The sequence below is a fragment of the Bactrocera tryoni genome, chromosome 2 (assembly GCF_016617805.1).
Source record: "Bactrocera tryoni isolate S06 chromosome 2, CSIRO_BtryS06_freeze2, whole genome shotgun sequence".
Lineage (NCBI taxonomy): Eukaryota > Metazoa > Arthropoda > Insecta > Diptera > Tephritidae > Bactrocera > Bactrocera tryoni.
In genome coordinates this window covers 2,063,688-2,087,389 of record NC_052500.1, presented here as the reverse complement: position 1 = coordinate 2,087,389, position 23,702 = coordinate 2,063,688, and the positions used below count along the sequence as shown (strand labels likewise).

General features: G+C 38.7%; 4 protein-coding genes across 4 annotated transcripts; 2 read left to right on the top strand and 2 right to left on the bottom strand.

Moving 5' to 3' along the window:
- LOC120767594 (odorant receptor 33b-like) lies at positions 1–1,187 on the top strand. Its single transcript, XM_040093743.1, has 2 exons — positions 1–719; positions 785–1,187. Exons 1-2 carry the CDS (start codon positions 1–3, stop codon positions 1,185–1,187), a joined length of 1,122 nt encoding a protein of 373 aa, XP_039949677.1.
- A 3,806-nt stretch (positions 1,188–4,993) lies between these two features.
- Positions 4,994–6,883, bottom strand: LOC120767593 (odorant receptor 33b-like). Its single transcript, XM_040093741.1, has 3 exons — positions 6,786–6,883; positions 5,459–6,190; positions 4,994–5,390 (listed from the first exon to the last, which is right to left on the bottom strand). Exons 1-3 carry the CDS (start codon positions 6,881–6,883, stop codon positions 4,994–4,996), a joined length of 1,227 nt encoding a protein of 408 aa, XP_039949675.1.
- Positions 6,884–9,179: 2,296 nt separating this feature from the next.
- On the top strand, positions 9,180–12,166 carry LOC120767592 (odorant receptor 33b-like). Its single transcript, XM_040093740.1, has 5 exons — positions 9,180–9,898; positions 9,964–10,345; positions 10,748–10,758; positions 10,965–11,600; positions 11,667–12,166. The coding sequence occupies exons 1-5, from the start codon at positions 9,180–9,182 to the stop codon at positions 12,076–12,078; spliced, it is 2,160 nt and encodes a 719-aa protein (XP_039949674.1). The 3' UTR covers positions 12,079–12,166.
- A 370-nt stretch (positions 12,167–12,536) lies between these two features.
- Positions 12,537–13,767, bottom strand: LOC120769564 (odorant receptor 33b-like). The gene is made up of 2 exons (XM_040096619.1): positions 13,010–13,767; positions 12,537–12,948 (listed from the first exon to the last, which is right to left on the bottom strand). Exons 1-2 carry the CDS (start codon positions 13,765–13,767, stop codon positions 12,537–12,539), a joined length of 1,170 nt encoding a protein of 389 aa, XP_039952553.1.
- Between the last annotated feature and the right edge of the window lie 9,935 nt (positions 13,768–23,702).

Here is a 23,702-nt window from a genome sequence, read left to right as displayed (position 1 = left end):
ATGGACTCAAAAATCGACACGGTGAATATTTTCAAGAGATTGTTCTTTTACTGGCAAATTTTGGGCTTAAAAACAAACTATAATAAGTATTTGATCGGTCTTTATGATATTTTTGTGAACATTTTCGCGACGTTTGCCTTTCCGCTTCACCTGCTTTTGGGAGTGATTTTCGCCAGCGACAAGGAAACCGTTTTCACCAATCTTGCCATCTGTATTTCCACAATTGCCTGCACAGCCAAGCACTTAACGCTTCGTCCGCAACTCAGCCAAATAATCATTGTGAACAAAATTCTACAGAATCTGGATCAGCGGGTGCAAAATGAAGAGGATAGACGTTACTACATGAAAAATATGCGTGGGAGGTGCACTTTCATGATTAATTTCTTCACTGTCTCATACTTTGCGGTATCAGGTATGGCAGTGCTGGCTGCTCTCTCTACTACCAATATATTATATCCAGGTTATGTGATTGTCGATTGGCACCATTCGACTTGGAAGTATTTGGCTGTATTTATCTTTCAAACATACGGCCTGAATATGCAAATCGTGCAGAACCTCACCAACGATGTTTATGGACCTATGATCCTTTGCATGATTTCGGGCCATATTCATTTGCTCTCCAGACGTATTTCACGTATTGGACACGAGCACGAAACCGAAGGGCATAAAAACTATGAAGAGCTAGTGCTGTGTATAGACGAGTACAAAGTCTTGATGAAGTAAGCGAATTATTTTTACCGAATGACCTGTCTAATCTTATTCACAATATCCGCAGCACAACGAGACAAGTGGAACGGATAATCTCTCCCAGCTACATGGTACAGTTTACAGCTGTTGGCATTAACGTCGTGATCGGTCTCTTATATTTGCTTTTCTTCGCCGACAATCTCTTTGCTTACTGCTATTATATTTTCCATATTATTTCCATTATGATCGAGATTTTTCCCTGCTGCTACTATGGCAGCATGGTTCAGGCGGAATTCTATGCGCTGTCTTACGCCATATTTCGCAGCAATTGGACATCACAGTCTCGCACTTTTCGACGCGCGGCTGTTACGTTTACCGAACTTTCGCTGAGAGATGTCACGGTATCGGCGGGTGGAATGGTAAGAATTCATTTGGACTCGTTCTTTAAGACCTGCAAAATGGGGTACTCAATATTCACGGTTCTACAAAGTATGAGATAAAGGATTGGATTTGAGACAGATAGACCATCAACCGGGCTTCATGTTTTGATATTATTTAGTCATCTTCAACACTTCACTTAGACCATCTTCAACATCCATCTTACAAAATATATCTTAATTTAAATACAATGTAGTGAATTTCATTGAGCTGACACTGAAGGAGGTCAACATGTATGCCGGCGGCATGTTTCGTATTAATCTCGACATATTTTGCCCTGCCTCTAAAATAGTATTAATATGTTTCCAAAAGGTAAATGTTACTGTTTTAAATTAGCCACCTATCCAACTCGCATCGAAACAAACTGATTTCTACAAAACAAAATATAAAACTGAAAATATTTTTGCAGAAAATTACTTCAAAATTTAGCCATGAATTCTTTGGAAAAATCTTATTAAAAAACTAGCATCAAAGCGCTTTAATGGTTATACTACTGTGACCAAAAAATAGTAAGAATTTGCTATTTAAATATTGTGCGAAAACCCATTCATCGAAATATTTTTTTCTTGGTTAATATAACTCTTAATCAGTGACATCTGTATCAAGTGTCACATCAAAATAGTCATTAGTGTTTATATACGCTTTACTAAAAGCACATTCGGCGATCGTTGACGACGTAGCACGGTCACGACGACCATCAACATCAACTGATGATCAACGCGTCAATAAAGTGAAGGAATTGGTGTTTGAGAGTCGACGATTAGCAGTCAGAAATCTTACTGACATTGTTGGAATATCTGGAGAATCAGTGAAGACCAATTTGAAAGATAATTTAGGGCTGAGAAAAATGATGGCACTATTGGTCTAAAAACAATAAGTTTTTTCGAAAACAAGCGTCGCGTTAACATCTGTGAAAAAATTATTTCCGACTACCAGTATGCCATGAAACGTATTATTACTGGCGATGTGTTTTGGATCCGTGTTTATGACCCGAAAAAAGACGATCAATCAGCCGAATAACGTGGCAAAGGTGAGCCAAAACCGAAAAAAACGGCAAAGTAAGTCAAAACTCAAGGTTATGTTGACAGTTTTCTTCGTTAATAAAATGTTTCAAGGATTAGCGAAAACGTTGGCGCAAGTGCATTGGGCCAAGAAGGATTACTATGAGGGAACGACATAAATTTTGAAAAATAAATTAAGAATTTAAAGTTATGAGCAAATTCTTATTATTTTTCGCTCCTCTCGCTTGCCTCTTAAGTACATATGCTGTTTCTCCGATTTAGATATAAATTTACCAGCAATACCAACCATGTACCCAAGAGAGACTTCAAATTGTTTTGATGCCAAAGAAATTTAAGTTTGCACTTTCGGAATGATTTAGTCATTAGTTTTTGGTTTTTTTAACTCCAATCACTCAATAAACACTTACTTGCATACGTAAAACATTTGCAATTTCTCCAGCGTGAACATTACCCATACGCCGTGGAGGGTATGCAAATTGAGGTCAGCGTGTGTCTTAAGAAGGAATGCTCATGCAGAAGATGCATTTGCCAATTAGTTAAAATACTTTCTCATCATCTCATCACTCTTTAATGTGAAACTGTTGCGGCACCTTTTCTCCCTTGTCTATATCCGCAGACACTTACAGACACATCCCTTTAAGCACATCTGAGCATGAAGCCGTTGCAAGTATTAGCTAAGTAAGCTTATGTAAGGTGCGGGCATCCATTTTCATAGCAGTGCTTACCCTCCATGATCTCAATTAATTAAATACATGTTAATGCAAATCTTACACACATTCATGTTGACGCCATTGAGTAAGGAAAAAAATTAAATCGGTGAATGATTTCGTAATGCGAAAAAGATAGAGGGACCAATATGCAACTCGTTCAATGATGTAATAGTTAAGATGACAGAATTAAGATAAGTTAGGGGGATAACAGACGCTTAACCTTGGAATACCACCGGCAAGGCAGGAAAGCATAGAGTTATTATATTGAGAAGCTGCTAATGATGGCTGCTTAAAAGCGAAAAAAATTTATAAATTTTTATATGCGTATTGGCTTGATTCTCGCTCAAAATGATGAAGCGCTACTTTAAGTGCCGATATTAGAATTTATATGCAAAACAGCATCGCGAAGGGAGAAGCGCGGTTGCATATCTGCACTGGCACTTAACGGCAGAAGCGTCTGCATTTGCGCGCAATTGCCTCGAGCGCATGTGCAGATACAAGCGTGTGTGGCTGTATGAAGTCAGAGGCGTGCCAGTAAGAAAATAATTTGAAAATCTTAAAAGGGCTTTTAACAAATATGCATTTTTTTGTTGGATTTTATCTGAATTAAAAAAAGCGAATTTAGGCAGATTGCAACGGAACTTCCCAAAGTGCACTTAATGCAATAGGTTTTCATATTATACCACCCCAGTGCAGAGCCCACAATCCACAACGTCTATGTCCTATATATTCGTATCTTTAACGACGTGTTTCTTATTTTCGTCAAGTATGTGTGAGTTCTACTTCCAAACGCGAAAGCATAATTCTTCACTTTTCTACTTATGCGAGTGTGCAAGTCATTAATAGCTTGGCACGTGTATGTATGTCTCGTTGTTGCTTTCGCTTAGGTTGCTAGCGCTAACCGGAAAAATGCTTATATGTACTTTCTCAAGTATTTAAACGCTGTTGTTGCTGTAGCAGCAGCGTCAAGGTTCGCCTGACACACTGATACTGTGACAGACAGTTAAAGGCTTTAATGGGTTTAGGCAAGTATTGATCTTAATATTCTTGGAATGCAGTAATTAGGAATGAATGAGTGTGCTTGTTCGATTAGTTATTTCTGATGGTGACTGGTTTTTGGTGAAATTATAGAGCCCAGTAAAATTGTCTTAAGGACAACCTTAGTTATTAAATTGTTTAGAAAAGTGTTCAAAACATGTAAATTCAGAATAATGCAAGGAAAAGATAAAAAGTTAACATCTCTTCATTATTGAGCAGTATTTCAGAAATAGGGAAACAGTGAAGAGGCTTTGAAATGGCGGCAATTTAAATCTTGCGTTATTTTCGAGACACCTTTTATTTTATTCCAATCTTACGTTTGAAGTTCATATAGCTGAAATTCGCTTAATCGAATGTTTTGAATAAAATAATTTAGTTAATCGCACGCCAATATTTTTCTTTTTTCACACTTAAAAGCTCATGTTTATTCAAGGAATGATCAAATATTTTTTCACAATTTTCAAAATATTTCTAAAATTGTATTTCATTTGTTTCTTCGTATTGTTTATTATTGTATTTTTCTTTGATTTTTTGTTACTGCAATATTGTTATTGTTTTGCGTTTTTGATTCCCGTCGTAGGTAATACTCGGAACTATTATTTTAGTGTCTCGCATTTGAAATTCTATTCAATTTGCATTTGGCGCCGCTGTGAATGATATTTCGATTGCATAACTATCGACGGAACTCATATTCGAGTTTCAATGGATTCCATAGTAAACTTTATATGATTCAATATTTGGCTGTGCTAACAATTTGAGAAAGGTCAATTTATAACAATGCAGTTATATGGCGCCTTTAAGTCATATTTTGAATATGTAGTTTTGTAAGTGGGAATAGTTTCAAAGAAGAGATTACTCTAAACAAGAAACCGAAAATTAAGGATATTAGAGATAAGATTGTGGTGTGTGCATTGTCAAACTTCCAAGCCGTTGTAGTAATTAAAAAGAAAGTGACTTAAGCCATTTTCCTTTATGAAGTCACGAATCAATGTGCTGGATTAAACGCAGAAACTTTTTGTTATTTTGCTTAATTTTAATCATGCTAACCACTTTCTATTAGCCAACTTCCACCACACATATCATTTGTCAGCCGCCCCACTATTTCATACGATTGCACACCGTATACAGAGAATAAGCCATCTTGCAAGTGCCCAGGAAAGAATTCAACTGTATACCGATGACGCCACCTGCCAAAGGAACAATCTCCTTCAATGATAGCTGCACGAAAATGCGTTGATTCTGGTGCCCAAGCCAGCTGCACTTGAAGATAGCCGACAGCAGCTGCTGGAACTCATAAATCAACTTGCTGCCATAGAAGCAGCTCGGCAGCAATTCGAAAGCCATACTGACGAAATAAACCGCGTAGTAAATGTAGGCGAACACATTCTCCACATAGAAAATTAAATAGAACAACACTATGCACATATTCAAGCCGCTGGAAATGAACTGCGCAAGTTGCGGTTGTGAGAGTGTGTCCTGCGTCAGTTGAAAAATGCTGCAAAGAAAACACCAAGCCCCTCACTAATCTGCAATCGGTCGTGTTTTGTGATTTCACCAACTCACCGCACCAATTTCTTATGATCCTCAATGCATTCGATCAGCGCGTGACTATGCTGCTCCTTACATTTCTTGGCATCCGCACCCACTTTGGCCACGCGCAACGACAGCAGATGCACATGACCGGCAATAATGCAGAGACTCATCGGTGGATAGATGTCGTTGGCCAGATTCTGCACGATTTGTATAGAAACACCGGCAATCTGATAAATGACCGCAGCGCAGTAGCTGAATGTGTTCGCGTCCCATTGGAATGGCAGCCATGCGGGGTACATTAGACGGCGTTCCTTGCTCAGTAGTGTGGCTGAAATTGCTGCCATATTTGCGCCACCATAGGCGATGGAAAATAATTTCAACACATTCTTTGCGCCAACAACAAGTTCCTCTTGAAAGTACGTGTGTTCCTCTACGCCCTCAACACGCTTGTCCAGGTCGGCGAGCAGCGCCAGCACGTTGCGTATTTGCGGTAATTTACGACGCAATAAGTAATGCTTCACGCTGCAGACGAAACAGGTAATGGTAATGGACAGATTTTGGAAGAGATCTGCTGGCGATGGATTGAGGAAGAGACCCACAATCAAATGAATTGCATAGAAAAATGTCACCGAGACGTTTATGAGCAGGTCGTAGAAGCCACAGAAGTATTTACAGCTTGCGCTTGAGATGCCGACCGCCTGCCAGCATAGCCAGAAAGCGCGATACAGCACAACTGAGTCCGCAGGCAGAAAGGTTTTCCATCTTCAGATATAACTTAATTAGTTTTAGAAGCGTGTGTTAGTTATGAGACTTGTAGCAAATGAGTTATTTTTGTGCAGGCTTATATTGCCCAGCAGAAAAAGATTAATGTAAGAAATACACTGTACAACAAGTTACAAAAAAATAATATCATTCAAAACAGGCGAAAAAAAACTATATTTTTTCTCGTAGAATGAGGAGGAAGCGAACAATATTTTCTGATCCACTTTTTATCATAAGGTTAAATGCTTAAATCAAAATAAGCAAAAAACATAGGATTAATACTCAAGATAAAGCCCGCGCAAGTGGTAATCCATCCACAGCTTCGCTTGTGGCAGGGGCACGAATTCTGTAGGCTCCAACCTTGCTCAACAATGAATGGTGTAACCGCCATTCCAAGAGGAGATGGGAACTCTATCCGTCCTTTCAGCTACGCCATAATCGACTCTGCCAAACCTAGAGGAAGCATGCATTTTTGGACATTACTTCGGGGAAGAATTTACAGCCATCCGCTTCATAGTGAAGGGTTTTCCGGGGCTGGGATAACTCCAAAATGCGCTTCGTGCGTGACGAGCTCTCTCGACTCCTGAAGACCCACATCTTCGTCAGCGGTAGGGTGGCTGCAATTTCCACGGAGTTTATACTGTCGATATTTGCCAAACAGAACATGGAATTGAGGACGATGCTGTGAGACATATTCTATGGTGGCATCACCCCAAACAGTGAAGTCATATTTATGGGTGTAGACCTAAACTCTTACTCAGTCCTCGAGTCTGTAGGTGGTAGGGCTCACCTGTTATTCTTCACCATTCAGTTTGGGATCGGTCACTGCCATATCACGACAACACCACCTTCGGAGAGCTTGCACCCTAACGTTGTCAATCCTGAAGGCAAATGTGAGAAGACAGGTGAAACCACCACAGGCTACGACGTCTACCAGAAGACACCCAGGAGTTCGTGCGTGTAAGAAGAGATGGGGCCTGTGACCTTATCTCATGCATTGGTGTTGCACGGTGCTGGTCAAGCCAATTGCGCTGTACGGTGCTTTGGTGTGCTGGATCGTTGTTAACAAAATTTCATATAGAAAACCTTTGCGGATACGGTGACTCGACTTCTGGATGGTAGGTCACATCTTCCAGGAATCACATGCGGACCAGATGGACATAAGTAACGACGATACATGCAGAAATTGCAGAGAAGTAGGCAAAGCGTTGAAGTAATGTATAACGAATACTTCACCTCAAATTAAACAGAACCTTCATCTGGTCTATGGCGTAACAGCCGTCAGTAAATCCTAACCTAAATTAAGTAATTTAGTTCTCCCAAATTTTCCTTCAAAAATTTTTCATTTACAACAATTGCTTAACAATCCTTTCGATTGATTTGGTGTATAGTGTATGATTGTTAGATACAGGTGCACCAGCAATCAAAGTGGGCGTTGTGTTTACACCGATTTATTTTGTTTATGATATTAAGCAATCAAGACTTACACAACAGAGTGTATAATTAAGTCATTAAACGGACGCCTGTGCGTGGGAATAATGAGACAGTAAACAGCTGTCCGAGCCGACTTCAGACATGTGGGGCTAAGGTTTCACCCACTTTAGGGCCAAATGTCTAAGAAAGCGATATTGTAATGGTTAACTAAATAAATTATTTGCATATGCTCTTCCAAATCACTTGAAAAATTTCTGATGCAAACATCTGTAATGTAGCCATACGATCAAGGTCACTTATTTGTATGGTTATTTGTATTTTTCAATTAATTTGCCATTAAGGCTTACAGATTCAATACATATAATATGATTTTTCTGCAAAGAGGGTGTAAGTTTCGGTGCACTTAATTTTAAGAGACCACAGCTATCCGAAAGATTTGTTATATTTTATTTGCAAATTTCATAAATAAATCTCGATTAAGTGGACGACATATTCCGGTAGTTGCACTCACAAACTTTCCGTGCAACACCTCTCTACCATCAGCTGACTGTACTTACTGCTCTTACATACTGTAGTTCTCTCTTCCATTATTTATGTTGTACCGGCTTTCACGAACTTCTGGCTCCGGAGAAACGATTCGCTCACATAGGTTTAAAAGAATTTCCGCGTATTAGTACATGCGTTCATGTATGTATGTGTTCATGTGTGTATTGCGAGTAAACGTTCTCTTTTCCGTTCTCGATTAATTTTCTTGAATGGACCGAAAAACTTTTCCACACGTTCGCGTCTGCAGCTCTACGAATTTCATTATAACCTTTGCTCTCTGCTTCATTCAACTTAACGGGGTAGCCCTTTATCGTACGACGAAAGTTTAAATCGTACAACTTTTTATTATCTCTTAACTTTGCAGTTCAAATGTCATCTCGATGTAGTACCCATTTGCCATACATTCAAAAAACTGTTGAGATGTGAGCAAACATGGGCACAACTAGATAGCTAGATACGATGACACATAAGCTTACCAGCGTTTTTGCTTATAACGTATGACAGTCGGTGACTATCTTGAATTCCTTCAAGAAAACACAAACAACTTTTATGGCACTAAAGGGAAAATGCTAGTTTGAATATCAGATATGAATTACTATATATCGCCACGAATATTCGTCCTTTATAAAACCACAAAATTTTTTACAGATTTCTCCAAATTGTCCTCTAACCTCTCTAACTGAAGAGGGTTTTGCATCATAACATTTACAATATATTTCTAGAGACACAATATATTACCAACATCCGATAAATTTCTGAAATGCTAACGCTTTTCCCTCAAACAGCTGGCATTGGCATATTCATATTCTAGTAATGAAGTGTTTTTAAAGTGCCCTCAATGTAATTTAATTACACAAAACCACACAGTAATTACAGGGGACACATGCACAACAACTTATCTACACCGTCCAGTCTTTTCATTCCCACAGAGTTCCTTAAATACCAGAACGCGCCAGAAATGAACTGTCATAGTTTGCAGGTCATCGGTTGAGTTGTTAGAACTTCCGTAATGGACTCAAAAATCGACACGGTGAATATTTTCAAGAGATTGTTCTTTTACTGGAAAATTTTGGGCTTAAAAACCAATTATAATAAGTATTTGATCGGTCTCCATGATATTTTTGTGAACATTTTCGCGACGTTTGCCTTTCCGCTTCACCTGCTTTTGGGCGTGATTTTCGCCAGCGACAAGGAAACCGTTTTCACCAATCTCGCTATCGGTATTTCCTCGATTGCCTGCACAGCCAAGCACTTAACGCTTCGTCCGCAACTCAGCCAGATAATCTTTGTTAACAAAATTCTACAGAATCTGGATCAGCGGGTGCAAAATGAAGAGGATACGAGTTACTACTTGAAAAATATGCGTGGGAGGTGCAGTTTCATGATTAATTTCTTTACTGTCTCCTACTTTTCGGTATCGTGTATGGCAGTGCTGACTGCTCTTTCTACTACCAATATATTATATCCAGGTTATGTGATTGTCGATTGGCAAAATTCGATATGGAAGTACTTGGCGGTATTGGTCTTTCAAACATACGGGCTGAAAATGCAAATCGTGCAGAATCTCACCAACGATGTTTATGGACCTATGATTCTTTGCATGCTTTCGGGCCATATTCATTTGCTCTCCAGACGTATTTCACGCATTGGACACGAGCACGAAACCGAAGGCCATAAAAACTATGAAGAGCTAGTGCTCTGTATAGACGAGTATAAAGTATTGATGAAGTAAGCGAATTATTTTTACCAAATGACCTGTCTAATCTTATTCATAATATCCACAGAACAACGAGACAAGTGGAACGGATGATCTCCCCCAGCTACATGGTACAGTTTACAGCTGTTGGCATTAACGTCGTGATCGGTCTCTTATATTTACTTTTCTTCGCCGACAGTCTCTTTGCTTACAGCTATTATATTTTCCATATTTTGGCCATTATGATCGAGATTTTTCCCTGCTGCTACTATGGCAGCATGGTTCAGTTGGAATTCTATGCGCTGTCTTACGCCATATTCCGCAGTAATTGGACATCACAGTCTCGCACTTTTCGTCGTGCTGCTGTTACGTTGACGGAACTTACTCTGCGAGATGTCATTGTATCGGCGGGTGGCATGATAACACTTGATTTGGACTCGTTCTTCAAGACCTGCAAAATGGGGTACTCAATATTCACTGTTCTACAAAGTATGAAGTAGGGAATTGGATTTGAGACCGCAAAATTTGTAATTATTTGATTATCCTTAGCACTTCAATTTGCACCAATATAGTTTAACTTAAATACTAATGCATTCTTTGACTTTCGAATTTTTACTAAATTGAAAAATTTATAAAAGACAGTCAATAGTTGCACCTACGTAGCTTCGATTTAAGCAATAAAGCTGGTAATAAAAGCATTAGAAATAACTCTTATGATTTTGATTCATGTCAAGAACTTTTCAATACATCTTTCTCAACTTAAATATGAACCCTTTTCATATTATCCCAAATGTGAATATTCCTTGAATTCACAGTGCACTTTTTTCAAGGTTGGCGGTCACATTAGCTAATTGCTTCACGCCCTCCTGCCTTAATTATAGGGTAAACACACATGTTTGCATCGTTTAGGAGTTTCATTTGCTTTAATGACTTTTTGCAAGTATTTAAAGCCAATTCGCAATTACAATTTTGTCTTAAGTTATTTGATCTCCGTCTAGCACTCGTTTCGAAAATGCTGCCGCAAATTAATACGAAGGCGATTTTTGTCCGACTCTTCTTCACTTGGCGTCTACTCGGTATCACTGGTTGGCCGTTTAACAGATATCTGCGCATCGTCTATGACCTTTGGGTAAACCTCGTTGTCACTTTTGGCTTTACGGGCCATGTGATATTGGGATTCTTCTTAAGCACCAATAAGGATGAATTCTTCAACAGCCTGGTCATCAGTGTGGCATGCATTAATAGCGTCATGAAACATTACATTCTACGCTATTTTAAGCAAGAAATATGGGATCTGAATGAAATCATTTCACAGCTCGACGATCGCGTCCGCATCAAGGAAGATTACGATTACTACAAGCGTTATATAGAGCGACCCTGCAAATTTATGATGCGTTTCTTCTTTAGCTCCTACTCTGCGGTTAGCTTAACAGCTTTAATGAATGGCTTAGCCACCGGAGATCTGCTCTATCCTGGCTATTTGCCACTACCATGGCGCACGTCGGGTTCAGCATATGCAGCTTGTGTCATCTACCAGTTCTATGGCGTCTCCATGGAAATTGTGAAGAATTTAGGAAACGATTTATATGGACCGCTGATATATTGTTTGCTTTCCGGGCATGTGCATTTATTGGCAAATCGGGTTTCACGCGTTGCTCACAATAATCCGGAGAATGTGGAGAACAACTATAGAGAATTATGCGAGTGCATTGAAGATCACAAAATGTTGATGAAGTAGGTTGTTAGAGTTAACTGTCTTTAAAAGTCGGTGTAAAATGTTTTGTGTTCCATAATTCACAGCATCAAAACCAAAGTGGAGCGCATCAACTCGGGCGTTTGTATGGTACAATTTTTTGGCGTTGGCGTCAGCCTGTGCATTGGTCTCATTTATTTGCTGTTCTTCGCCGATAACTTGTTCGCCTACATTTACTACTCGGTTCATTCAATGGCCATCATGACCGAGCTATTCCCGTGTTGCTACTTCGGCAACATGTTGGAGTGTGAATATTACGATTTATCTTATGCAATTTTCAGGAGCAACTGGACGACGCAGCCACGTGCATTCAGACGCAATGTAGTGAATTTCACAGAGCTGACACTGAAGGAGGTCAACATGTATGCCGGCGGCATGTTTCGTATAAATCTCGACACATTCTTCGCTACATGCAAGATGGGATACTCTTTCTTCACCGTTGTACAGAGCATGAAGTGAAAGAAATCGGAAAGTGGATTAAAACTTATGAACGCCAAGTCTTTTCTTGTAGTTTTTTGTGCTGAAAACAATAAAATTGAGCAACTTTTCTGTTAGTCTTTGATTTGTTGGAGCAACCAAAAGCACTGGCTCTAGTATAGTATATTTTCAAAAAATTCATAAACAAGTCTTACTGCGTTAAATTAGCCATTGATCCAACTAAACTCGCACTGGTCCAGTTTGCTATCTATTATGATTCCCATTATTAGAAGATATGCTAAAAATGCGTGTACTATGAAAGTGCTATGAAAACTGTTATAATCTTTTAGTAACCAACGTTTGAGTTATCAAGACAAGTCGATTTCCACAAAACAAAATACAAAACTGAAAATATGTTTGCTTCTCTACTGCTCTTTAAGGTGCTCTAAAAATATTAAACTTGTAATGCTGATTTAAAGAGTGCGGCCTCGACATCGCCTCTACTTCATATTCATTAAGACCGTATACAACGAGTAAGCCATTTTGCAAGTGGCCACAAACGAAGTCAAATGTATGTTGATCATTCCTCCAGCAGTCGGCGTGAGCTGTTTCTTCGAGAGCTCCGTAAATATACGAAGGTTTTGCTGAAAGCTTTTACGCTGCGCAATCCAATTGCATTTGAAAATCGCATAAGGTAAGTCCTGAAACTCTTCCTGCATTTTGCTGCCATAATAACAGGCCGGCAGTAGCTCCATAGCCATTGAGATGAAATATACCATATAGTAAATGTAGGAAAACAGATTGTCAACAAATAGGAGCATGAACACAACGGTGAGGCAAATATTCAAGCCAACCGAGGAGAACTGAACCAATTGAGTATACCAGAAAACATCTTGCAGTAAATTAAATAATCTAAAACAAACAAACAGGCTTCAAATTTCGAAATATTCAAATTTGATCAAACCAAACTCACTTCAACAGCTTCTTGTGATCCTCGATGCATTCGTTCAAATCGCGCTCATGCTCGACAAGTGTCTTCGACACATCATAGCCGACCTTTGACACACGCATGGCCAACAAACGCACTTGACCCGCCATCACACACAAACTGACCGGGGCGAATGTGTCGTGTGCCAAGTTTTGTGTGATCTGCAGCGAGACACCGACAATCTGATATAGTACGGAAGCGTAATAAGTATACCTGTTTGCCGACCAATCGAACGGGAACCATGCGGGGTACATTAGCTCTCGCTCCTTTTTCGTCAACACATCTATGGCGGACGCCACTGCATCGGCAGCATAGGAGACGCAAAATATCAACATGATTCTTCGCACGCCATTTCTTATACTTGCGTTGAAGTAGTTGCGCTCGTCTGGCGCCACAACACGCTCATCTAGTTCCTTTAGTAGACGCTGAATTTCGCGAATTTTCGGCAGCTTGTAACGAAAGAGAAAATGCTTTGTGCTGCAGGCAACATCCGTTATATTTATGGCCAAGTTCTTGAAGACATCCGCTAGCGTAGGCACAAGAAACAAACCGATTGTCAGATGTATTGGGTAGAATATGGTAACGAATATATTCACGCCAATATCGTAGAGCGTTGTGTACCATTTTTTGGAGTTGACGGCAATGCCCATCAACCTCCAGCACAGCCAGAAAATGTCGAAACACGCCACACTGTCCGCCGATGCATTAACGTCAGATGTAAAAATAAGAAGCCGTTTACGCATTTCTTTGCAAAACAAGCTTCTTCCTTTAAGTTTACCTGCTAGAAAGTTGGTCGTTGTCTGCTATATTAGTTGAGACTCTTTCTGCATTATATACGATTTTCTCACGGTTAAAGTACAAATTGCTTAACTACTATGTGAACCGATGCAGTTCTCTGCAAATGCAAAAAATTTGGAATTCCGCTTTATTGAATTTTAATTGCTGTTTACTTTGGCTACTAGTAAATTGATTTAAAATTATAGGCTGCGTTTATGGGGATTATGGAGAAAGCAATCACTCAAAAAAGTATATACTAATGTAGCATCATATTATAAAAAGAACTTCCAAAGTGGGTGATCGTGAACGCCATTAAAGGTGCCTACATCGGGAATTTCAAGGAAGTAAAATATCAAAAAATACTGAAATTCATAGAAAGTTCCATTGCCTTTCCCACGAAATGGTGCTACTTAACAATGCATAAAGATAGATATGTCCTTTTCAGACGACAGAGAGGGTCCATGCAGTAGTAGCATATATTTAAGTTTTAAATTACTGTCTACTGTCTAAAAACAGCAACAGATATAACAATTACACAACGGAAACTAACCATGTTGGACTTTCTCCCCTCTATTTCTGAACTCTTTCAATACTTAAGCAACAAAATATTGCCTTTAATAGTAACATGTGCCCTCCATTGGATTTATTGCCTTACCTCTTTAGTATGCTTTCGGTTTGTTACTTATTTCTCTAACATTTCAGCTTATTGTTTATATGTATGTACATATATAAATTTACCAGCAATACCAAATATGTATCCAAGAGAGACTTCAAACTGTTTTGATGCCATAGAAACATAAGATTGCTCTTGCGGAATGATTTAATTATTTGTTTTGGACTTAAAATAAGTTCCAATTTAAATTCCAATCACTCAATAAACACACTGGCGTACATAAAACATTTGCAATTTCTCAAGCGTAAACATTACTCATACGCCGTGGAGACTATGCAAATTGAGGTCAGCGTGTGTATTAAGAGCGAATGCTCATGTAGAAGATGCATTTGCCAATTAGTTACAGCACTTTCTCACTCTCTCACCACTGAATAATGTGAAACTGTTGTGGTACCTTGTCTCCCTTGTCCACATACGCAGACATTTACACACACATCCCTTTAAGCAAACATCTGAGCAGAAAGCCGTTTTAAGTAGCAGCCCAGTAAGTTTTTGTAAGATGAGGAATCCATTTTCATGCAGCGCTTTCCCTCCAAGATCTCTATTAATTAAATACATGTTAATGCAAATCTTACACGCATCCATGTTGACGCCATTGAGTAAGGTATAAAATGAAATCGGCGAATGATTTTGTAATGGTAAAAAGACGCAGGCACCAAGATGCAACTCTGTCAACGCTGAAATGGTTGAGATGGAAGAATCAAGATAAGTTAAGGGGATAACAGACACTTAACCTTGGTATATCACGGGAAAGACACGAAGGCATAGAGATATTGCGTTAGGAAGCTGCTAATGATGGCTGCTTTAAACTACAAGAAATTCATAAAGTTTTATGGGCGTGTTGGCTTTACTTCCGCTCTAAAAACAATACATATTAGTTTATTTAATTAATAAGCGGCATAACGCAGTCTTATTGGCATTCAAAGAGTTTCAATAAGAGAAAATCTATTTCTCTCCGCTAATTGGTTCAAACTCCATAACCAATGTCCGATGAATTGTTGCTGCTTTCGAAGTTTTACTAAGATTTAAGATTCTTAAATGGCAAGGTACCTAGGAAAAATATTACAAATCAGTTAGAAAATATGCAAAACTCGAACACTTTTGTGTTTGTCCCGTTAATTCTTGCGCATTGATGAAGCGCTTCATTAAGTGTCGATATTAGAATTTATATGCAAAACAGCACCGCCAAGGGCGAAGCGCGATTGCAAATCTGCACTGGCACTTAACAGCAGAAGCGTGTGCATTGGCGGGCAATTGCGTCGATCGCATGTGCAAATACAAGCGTGTGTGGCATGTATCAAGTCAGAGGCGTGGCAGTAAAAAAATAATTTAAAAATCTTAAAAAGCCATTTAATAAATATGAATTTGTTTATTGTATTTTTTTCTAAAATAAAACAAAAAAGCAGTTAGTCAGGTTGTAACGGATCTTCCCAAAGTGCACTTAGTGCAAGAAGGTTTTTCATATTTTGTACACCACCTCAGTGCCAAGACCTACTATCCACCACGTCTATATCGTCTCTTTGTCAATGCGTTTCTTATTATCGTCGAGTATGTGTGAGCTCTACATCTCAACGAGAAAGCATAATTCTTCACTTTTCTACTTATCCGAGTGTGCAAAGCATTAATAGCTTGGCACGTGTATGTATGTCTCGATGTTGCTTTCGCTTAAGTTGCTAGCTAACCGGAAAAATGCCTATATGTACTTTCTCAAGTATGTAAACGCTGTTGTTGCTGTAGCAGCAGCGTCAAGGTTCGCCTAACACACTGATACTTTGGCAGACAGTTTAAGGCTTTAATGGGTTAAGGCACGTATTGATCTTAATATTCTTGGAACGCATACATATAATTCGGGATGAAAAAGTGTGCTTGCTCAATTGGTTAGTTTTAATGGTAGGTTGGGCTTTAATGTGCAAATTAAGCGCAGTAAAATTGTCTAAAATTGTCTCAAATTCAACCTTAGCTATTAAATTACTTAAAAGTATTCAAAAACATGTGAAAGTTCAGAATAATGCAAGAAAAAAGATAATAAATAAAACAACAATGACATTGGATAATGAAGCTAATTTTCTACTAGCAAATACATCTAAAGCTGCTAATAAACTGCTGCTACTTGCTCAGGAAAAAATTATTCAAATCTTTTGTGGATTTTATTAGACAAAATTGTAGGCAGCAATCACAAAAAGTGAAAACCAGCGTCAGTTGAGCAATGCCAAATCCACTATACTCTTTTTAAACGAAATATTTTCAACATAAATTAAAATATTATTCACAAATCATGTAAAGGTTTTGGTCGACATTTTAACAAAAAAAAAAAAATTTAATTAATTACACGCTCACATACACTTCAACTTTTGCCTTCAATGCGTTCATAATCCATACTCACGCCCTCAAGCAATCCGCAATAACACAAAAGTATTGCTAAGCCTGCACTTTGAAGGCATTTCAGCTACTCATAAAGATAACATTACAAGCTGAAAACAAAATTATTCATACTTTTAATTAAAAGCGAACCACAAAAAGCTCGGTAAAAAGTTCCGGTATCACATGAAAGAACATTCCAACAACAAAAAGAAGATATTATAAGTTATAATAAAAAATATATCCGCAAAGTAGTAATCAAAAAGTTCTTTCATGCCTTTCTCCACAATGACGGCGTGACGGCGTGGTGAGAGCAGGTACTCGCTGTCCGTGCCAGGTGTGTTCGCAGCACACACACTCACCGAAAGTTGCACATGCCACAGCAGCGGCAACAGTTCAAGGCAAGTGGTGTCCGAAACTTCCAGCGAGCCAAAATCGGAGCCTGCGTTTGAGTGCCTGCTTGCAGTTGGTTGTTGGGGGATGGCGGAAAACTTCAATTCTCCGTGGTGTTGTAGACACCAGCAGAACACAATAAGCAATAAGCGTGCAGCAGCAAACAAGCGCTTACACAAAACAAAAAAAAAAAACTTACATACTTATGTACACATGGAACTGTTATTTTATTTGTGGATAAAAGTGCTCTGGGCGAAGCAGCAAAGTGCAAAAGTGAAACCAATTCAATTGCCGCGCTGCGCATATATCTGTGTGTGCTTGTAAACATATATATACTATATTCCTTGTGTATCTCTGTTAAGGTGAGCGTTTTCGCTGCGAAAATGCTCTCCTGAGATGCAGGAAAAATCTGTGCAAGTAAAAACGCAAAAGCAGAAGTTAAGCCAAGCATAGGGAAAATACAAATTCAGACACTGAAATATGCGCATTGCACTGTCGACCTGTCAAATTCGCTGCTCCCAAGCTGAAATGGCACTGCAGTGGTGTTTCGGCGTCAGAAAGGGAGATAAGCAAAATAAAAACGTCATAAAAGCAAACTTTGCAAAATATCCACACATACACACAGGTACAAATATGATGCAAAATAAGCTTATATGCAGACATGAATTTATGTATATGAGTGTGTGCATGTGTGTGTGAGCTCATACAAATGCGAAGTTTATTTGAAAACAAAGCATTGAGCAAACAATCGCTAATTCAATTTGGCAAATACCCGATTGTTTACCAGAAACTATGTGTGTGAGTGTTGTTGCTGTACTGAGCCGCAACTAGAAAAATTGCATTGGGAATTGAAACACGCTCAAAAACACTCGCATAAAACATGAATGTGTATTCATACGTGTATATGTATATGTGTATGTCTGTCGACGTTTTCTCCTACACACTTTTTAACGCGATTTCTTTTTATCAATCGCAGTAATTGGAAATCGCACTGAATTCATACAGGAAGAAGACAATATTCATTACTTCATTGACATTTTCATTCGATATTCGATACATGCAGAAATGTAATAACCATCTTCTATTCAAACAGTATACTCAAGGTTATATCCACAGGTGATTATTTGCGTATATATAAAATATTTTGGAATATCCGAAAATCTGTAAATTAATCAGGTTAATAACTACAACTATTTTGGAGATATGCGGATATTTGTATTATTTTTTAACTTAGTGTAAACTTTAAACGAGTTTATCTCGAAACGCTGTTTTCAGTGAGACTTTTTTTGTCGCCAACTGGTTAAAAATTAAAATTTTGATTATTTTCTGTATTCATCTAACTTAAAATATTTATTTTTTGGTTTTTGAATTTCAAATAATTTTAATTTTTTTCTAGAAATACAAACAAAATATATTTATCTTTTTATTTTCAAAGATTAATTATTCAAGAATAAGTCTACAACAGAAGGATTTTTGAAATTATTTTGGAGATAAAGGTATCAGCTGCCACTTTTCAAAATTTTTGACTTATTGCAACATGCTGCTTTTGTTCACCTAATGGTTGTATGTATCACCTAAAAGTAAGCGAGATATATAAATAGCTATGTATATGTAGGATTTTTATCATTTCGAAATTAAAGTACACTTTTAGATTTCCAATTGTTTGCTTTATTCATAACGAAATCCATAGAAACATATCACTTAAACTCTACAAAATGTCACTTAAATCGGCACGGTGCGTTTTGCTGCGCCCGGCGTTACACTCAGGAATAGAAAATACAAAAGTCCCTTAAATCAGTAAAAATGAGTACTGTTCCGCTCCGCGTTATAATCAGGAATCATCTATATAAAATGAAAATGATGGACGCTAAGCTTCACCGCCCACAACTTGATCGGAATCCACAGTTGGCATCCACTATTTGACATTCGGATAAGTGGTTGCCACTTATCTGTCAATTTGGATAAACTATGGAATACGATCTCAATTCTAATCCCACATATATATAAATGATCAGGATGACGATAAAAGTTGAAATCCGAGTGACTGTCTGTCTGTTCGACTGCCAACCTCGCAACATTACGATCGACCACAACACGCGCGGTATGGGATAGATACCGAGAGTTGAAGAGGACAGCGAAACGCATTTGCGGACAGAAAAAGAGAGATGCCGAAATTCGTGAGTACGAAGAGGGGTATTGCTCGAAAAAAATTATGGAGCGAACACTTCTCCATCCTGCTGAATGACTTCCTATCGTACGACTTCTTCAATCTGCTGTTGGAGAAAATAATTCGAGCTGCAGAGCTTAATCGGTCAGACACAATCTTCTATAAGAGCGTACAGTTTCTGACATATGCTGATGATATTAATATGATTGGCCTCAACATCCGCGCCGTGAGCTCTGCTTTTTCCAGACTGGATAAGGAAGCAAATCAAATGAGTCTGGTGGTGAATGAGGGCAAGACAAAATATCACCTGTCATCAAAAAAAACAGTCGTCGCACTCGCGTCTTGGCTCCCACGTCACGGTTGACAGACACAGCTTCGAAGTTGTAGATAATTTCGTCAATCTCGGAACCAGTATTAACAGCAACAACAATGTCAGCCTCGAAATAAAACACAGAATAACTCTTGCAAACAGGTGTTACTTCGGACTGAGTAGGCAATTGAGTAGTAAAGTCCCCTCTCGACGAACAGAGACCAAACTCTAGAAGTAACTCATTATTCCCGTCGTATGGTATTATTCCCGTCCTGCGCTATATGGCGCAGAAGCATGGTTGATGATAACATCTGCTGAGTTGACGCTACGAGTTTTCGAGAGAAAGGTTCTGCGGAAGATTTTGACATAGTGCAGCGAATTAAGAGACAGCGACTACGCTGGCTAGGTCAAGTTGTCCGAATAGACGAAAACACTCCAGCTCTGAAAGTGTTCGACCCAGTACACGACGGGGGAAGCAGAGGAAGAGGAAGAGGAAGACCTTCACTCCATTGGAAGGACGAGGTGAAGAAGGACCTGGCTTCGCCTGGAATCTGCAATTGGCACCACCTTGCGAAAAGAAGAAACGACTGGCGCGCTGTTGTTAACTTAGCTATAATCGCTTAAGCAGTATCTATGCCAGTAAAGAAGAATTAAAAAGTGATTAACGTCACCTAATACGGCATTCCTATCGACTTCATTTATTTCGAACGCACATGCTCAAATTTATATGAAAATTCTTTGTTATTTCCGGAATTTTTCGCTGGCACTTGTCCAGCCTTTGTTCAGTTGAAAGCATGTCGCTTGCATTGTTACTCACTTTTGCATATTTTTTAGCGCCGTGACTTCTGCCATATTGCCTTTCAACTGCATCCACAAAGAGACTGCCTCTCATTCACACTCACATATACTCAATCATGACGTGTGAGTGCCTGCGTGGCACATACTTGTGTGCAGCGCAATTTCTCGAGTTGTCTGTATGTCAGGGCATTGCTTTCACCATTTGTTGCTGGTTGTCCCTTTTTGGTGCTTTTTTGTGTGATTTCTGCCATTTCTCACAGGAACTTTTTGCGCTGCCACAAAGGCAAGAGTGTTGCAGCCATCACTCATACACAATGCGCATTTGTTGTTTTTGTGATGTGATAAATGCGCACCAGTGTAAAAGTAAGGGAAAAACTGACAATTAAAGGTAAATCATTTCGCCACTAAATACTTGAAGGTATTCATGTTTTCAATTTCCTTGCAACTTGTGGCAAATAATTCACGATCGATTTCATTTCAACCTACAGCAGAGGGAGACTTTTTGCGTCTTTTTAAAACGAAATTTGTATCACGAAGCTTGAGTTGCCGTTCAATGCGCCGATTTCTAAATATCTACCGTTACAGACTGCAATGCTAACAATGCATTCAGCCGAGCCCCCGCCCATCTGAATTGTGGCGGTGCGCTAAGCGAGTCATCAACTAAAAATACTGCAATGGACCAACAACAATTGGTGCAACAACGTTAACTACTTTGACATTTGTGAAATGCGATATGTTCCAGCAGAGTGAAGACCAGCGCTGATGAGTTCAATGTGATTCAACAAGACCAACAGCACTGCAAGTAGATTAAGTGGACTGCGCCACAACAACTACAAAAAGTGGTAACAATAACTACGCCACTAGCATATCGCATGTCATTGCTGCTGCCGCTGGGCACCGCATTTGCCTGTTGCTCCGTTGCATGGGCATACTTCATTGGCGGAAATTCGTACGGCTGTGCCGTTACGTAGCGATTTATGTTTGTCGAAGTGCGCCGTTATGCTCTGATATGCTCGCTAGTAAGCATGTGTGAGTGTGTGTTGTTTATTGCATTTGTGCAGCAAGTTTTCAATTTCCGGTTATTCAGGCTACGATTGAGCGTTTAAGAAATGGGATATGACCTCGAGTTGGAATTCTGACGAAGCTTCTTAGCAAATTGCAGCAATAAAGGGAAATGCATGCGCTCGGAAAAGTAGTTAAGCGATTTATGGATTTAGAAATGCATTAATATCCTTTTATTTTGCGAAAGTATTAGTGCTCGTTACTCTTTTGCTAATCGTTTGAATTTAAAACTGTACATTCCTTTTGTGACGATGACAATTCGGTAGGGGATTTATTTGTAAAAGTTTTGTAGTTTATTTGTTGAAGAAAGCCGACTTTGTTGATTTTAAATAAAAATTACTTGAAACTGTAATAAAACTCAGGATTTGAGGATTGAAAAGCTGAGGATTGAAAACCAAAGTTTGACGATATAATTTTAAAAATATCAGTACTCTTGTTATATTTAAGGGGTTTTCGTGGGTTTCATCGAGCAAAAACAGTATATTTTCAATATTTTTTAATAAAAAAATTAAATATTTTATAAAAATTATTTATTATTACAAAAATACATATTTTAAAAAAATTTTGTAAATTTTCGGAGGAAAATATGTAAAAATCGGTTATTACGACGTCATTTCCGGCAACCCCTCGGAAAAAAGATGCCTTCGCGTTGACAACAGAACTTTTTACGGAATCAACAAAAGTAAAACGAAATAAGTAAGTAAGGGCTAAGTTCGGGTGCAACTGAACATTTTATACTCTTACTACTTGACCTCTTACTACTCTCTCTCTTTGATACACAGAAATATAATTGTAAGCAGAAGATTTGAATTTGACTTATATACATTGACCGTTATCTTCGGTCAAAAGTCGCTATAGATACTGGTGTCCACATATTCAGTACCTGTACCAGAACAGTCCCATAAGGCCTTTTTATACCATCTTGGAGATAAATTTTAACGACTCTAGCATATTTTGTTATTGATTTATCGCGCTTCTAGTATTTTTAACAGTACCGTTATATGGTGAGTGAGCGGGGTTATCTGCCGATTTCATCCATTTTCACAAGTCGGTAGAAGTTATGGTATAATATTTGAGCTGAGAAAATTTGATTTTTGTAGCTTTGGAGGTGCATTAAAGAGAGAGAAGGACCACGCCCACTTTTTCAAAATTGATGGCAGTTTCTAGGTTTTCGGTTAATGGCGTTTGGTGGGCGTGGCAGTGGTCCGATTACGACCATCTACAACTCCGTGTTCGTGTGTACCAACTTTCATCAAGATATCTTAATTTTTACTCAAATTACAGCTTGACAAAAAAAAGCTTACAAAAATATTAAAATTTTGGGGAAAATTTCTCGATGTTTTTATTTTTTGGTTTAATGGTTTAAAAATTCCTCCATTCGAGACCTTATGAATTATATCTCGAAGATCTGTGCAAAGTTTCATTAAGGTTGGTTGAGTAGTTCGCGAGAAATCTTTACAATAGACTTTGAAAACACAGTTTCCAAAAAAATCTTGAGAATTTAGGACAATATTCTACGATATGCTAGAGATGTTCTAAACTAAAAATGACAACAACAAAGGTATATCCAAATATGTATTAGTGACCAACGAGCTCATTTAGGATACTCATCCAAAACAAAAAAAAGCAGGTAATCCATGCAAGGACCTATTTTTAGTGAAGTCAAAATTAAAGTAATATTTATCTTCAGCTGTGAATTGCTCAAGTATTCGTTCTTTGAGTTATTTACCGTAGATGATATTTCAGAAATTCGACAAGATTTGAATGAATGAAACACTTCAGGAGACTCCGCTGAATTGGAGCTGACCAACAAGCCAAACAACAACTCAACTACAGCCAACCGACAGCGCGCGCATTGCTGCCCTTCAGTCAGCCGCATTCGTGAGCGAATTTGAGACGTGCGCAAGTGAATGCCGTTGGCCGAAAAACCAAACCTCGTCACTAATGCCAAATCTTCCGCTGGTTGGAGAAGCGGCAGTGGCCAAGCGTACAACAAGGTGTGTATGTGTGAGCATGTCTGAGTGTTTGAATGTGTGAGTTTGCTTTGGACGGCGTGTCGCCTAACACAATTTGTACGTCCGGTTATTTCTGCGCCAAATGCTTTGAGGTTATTTGTAATTTTAACTTGATAAAATTTGAA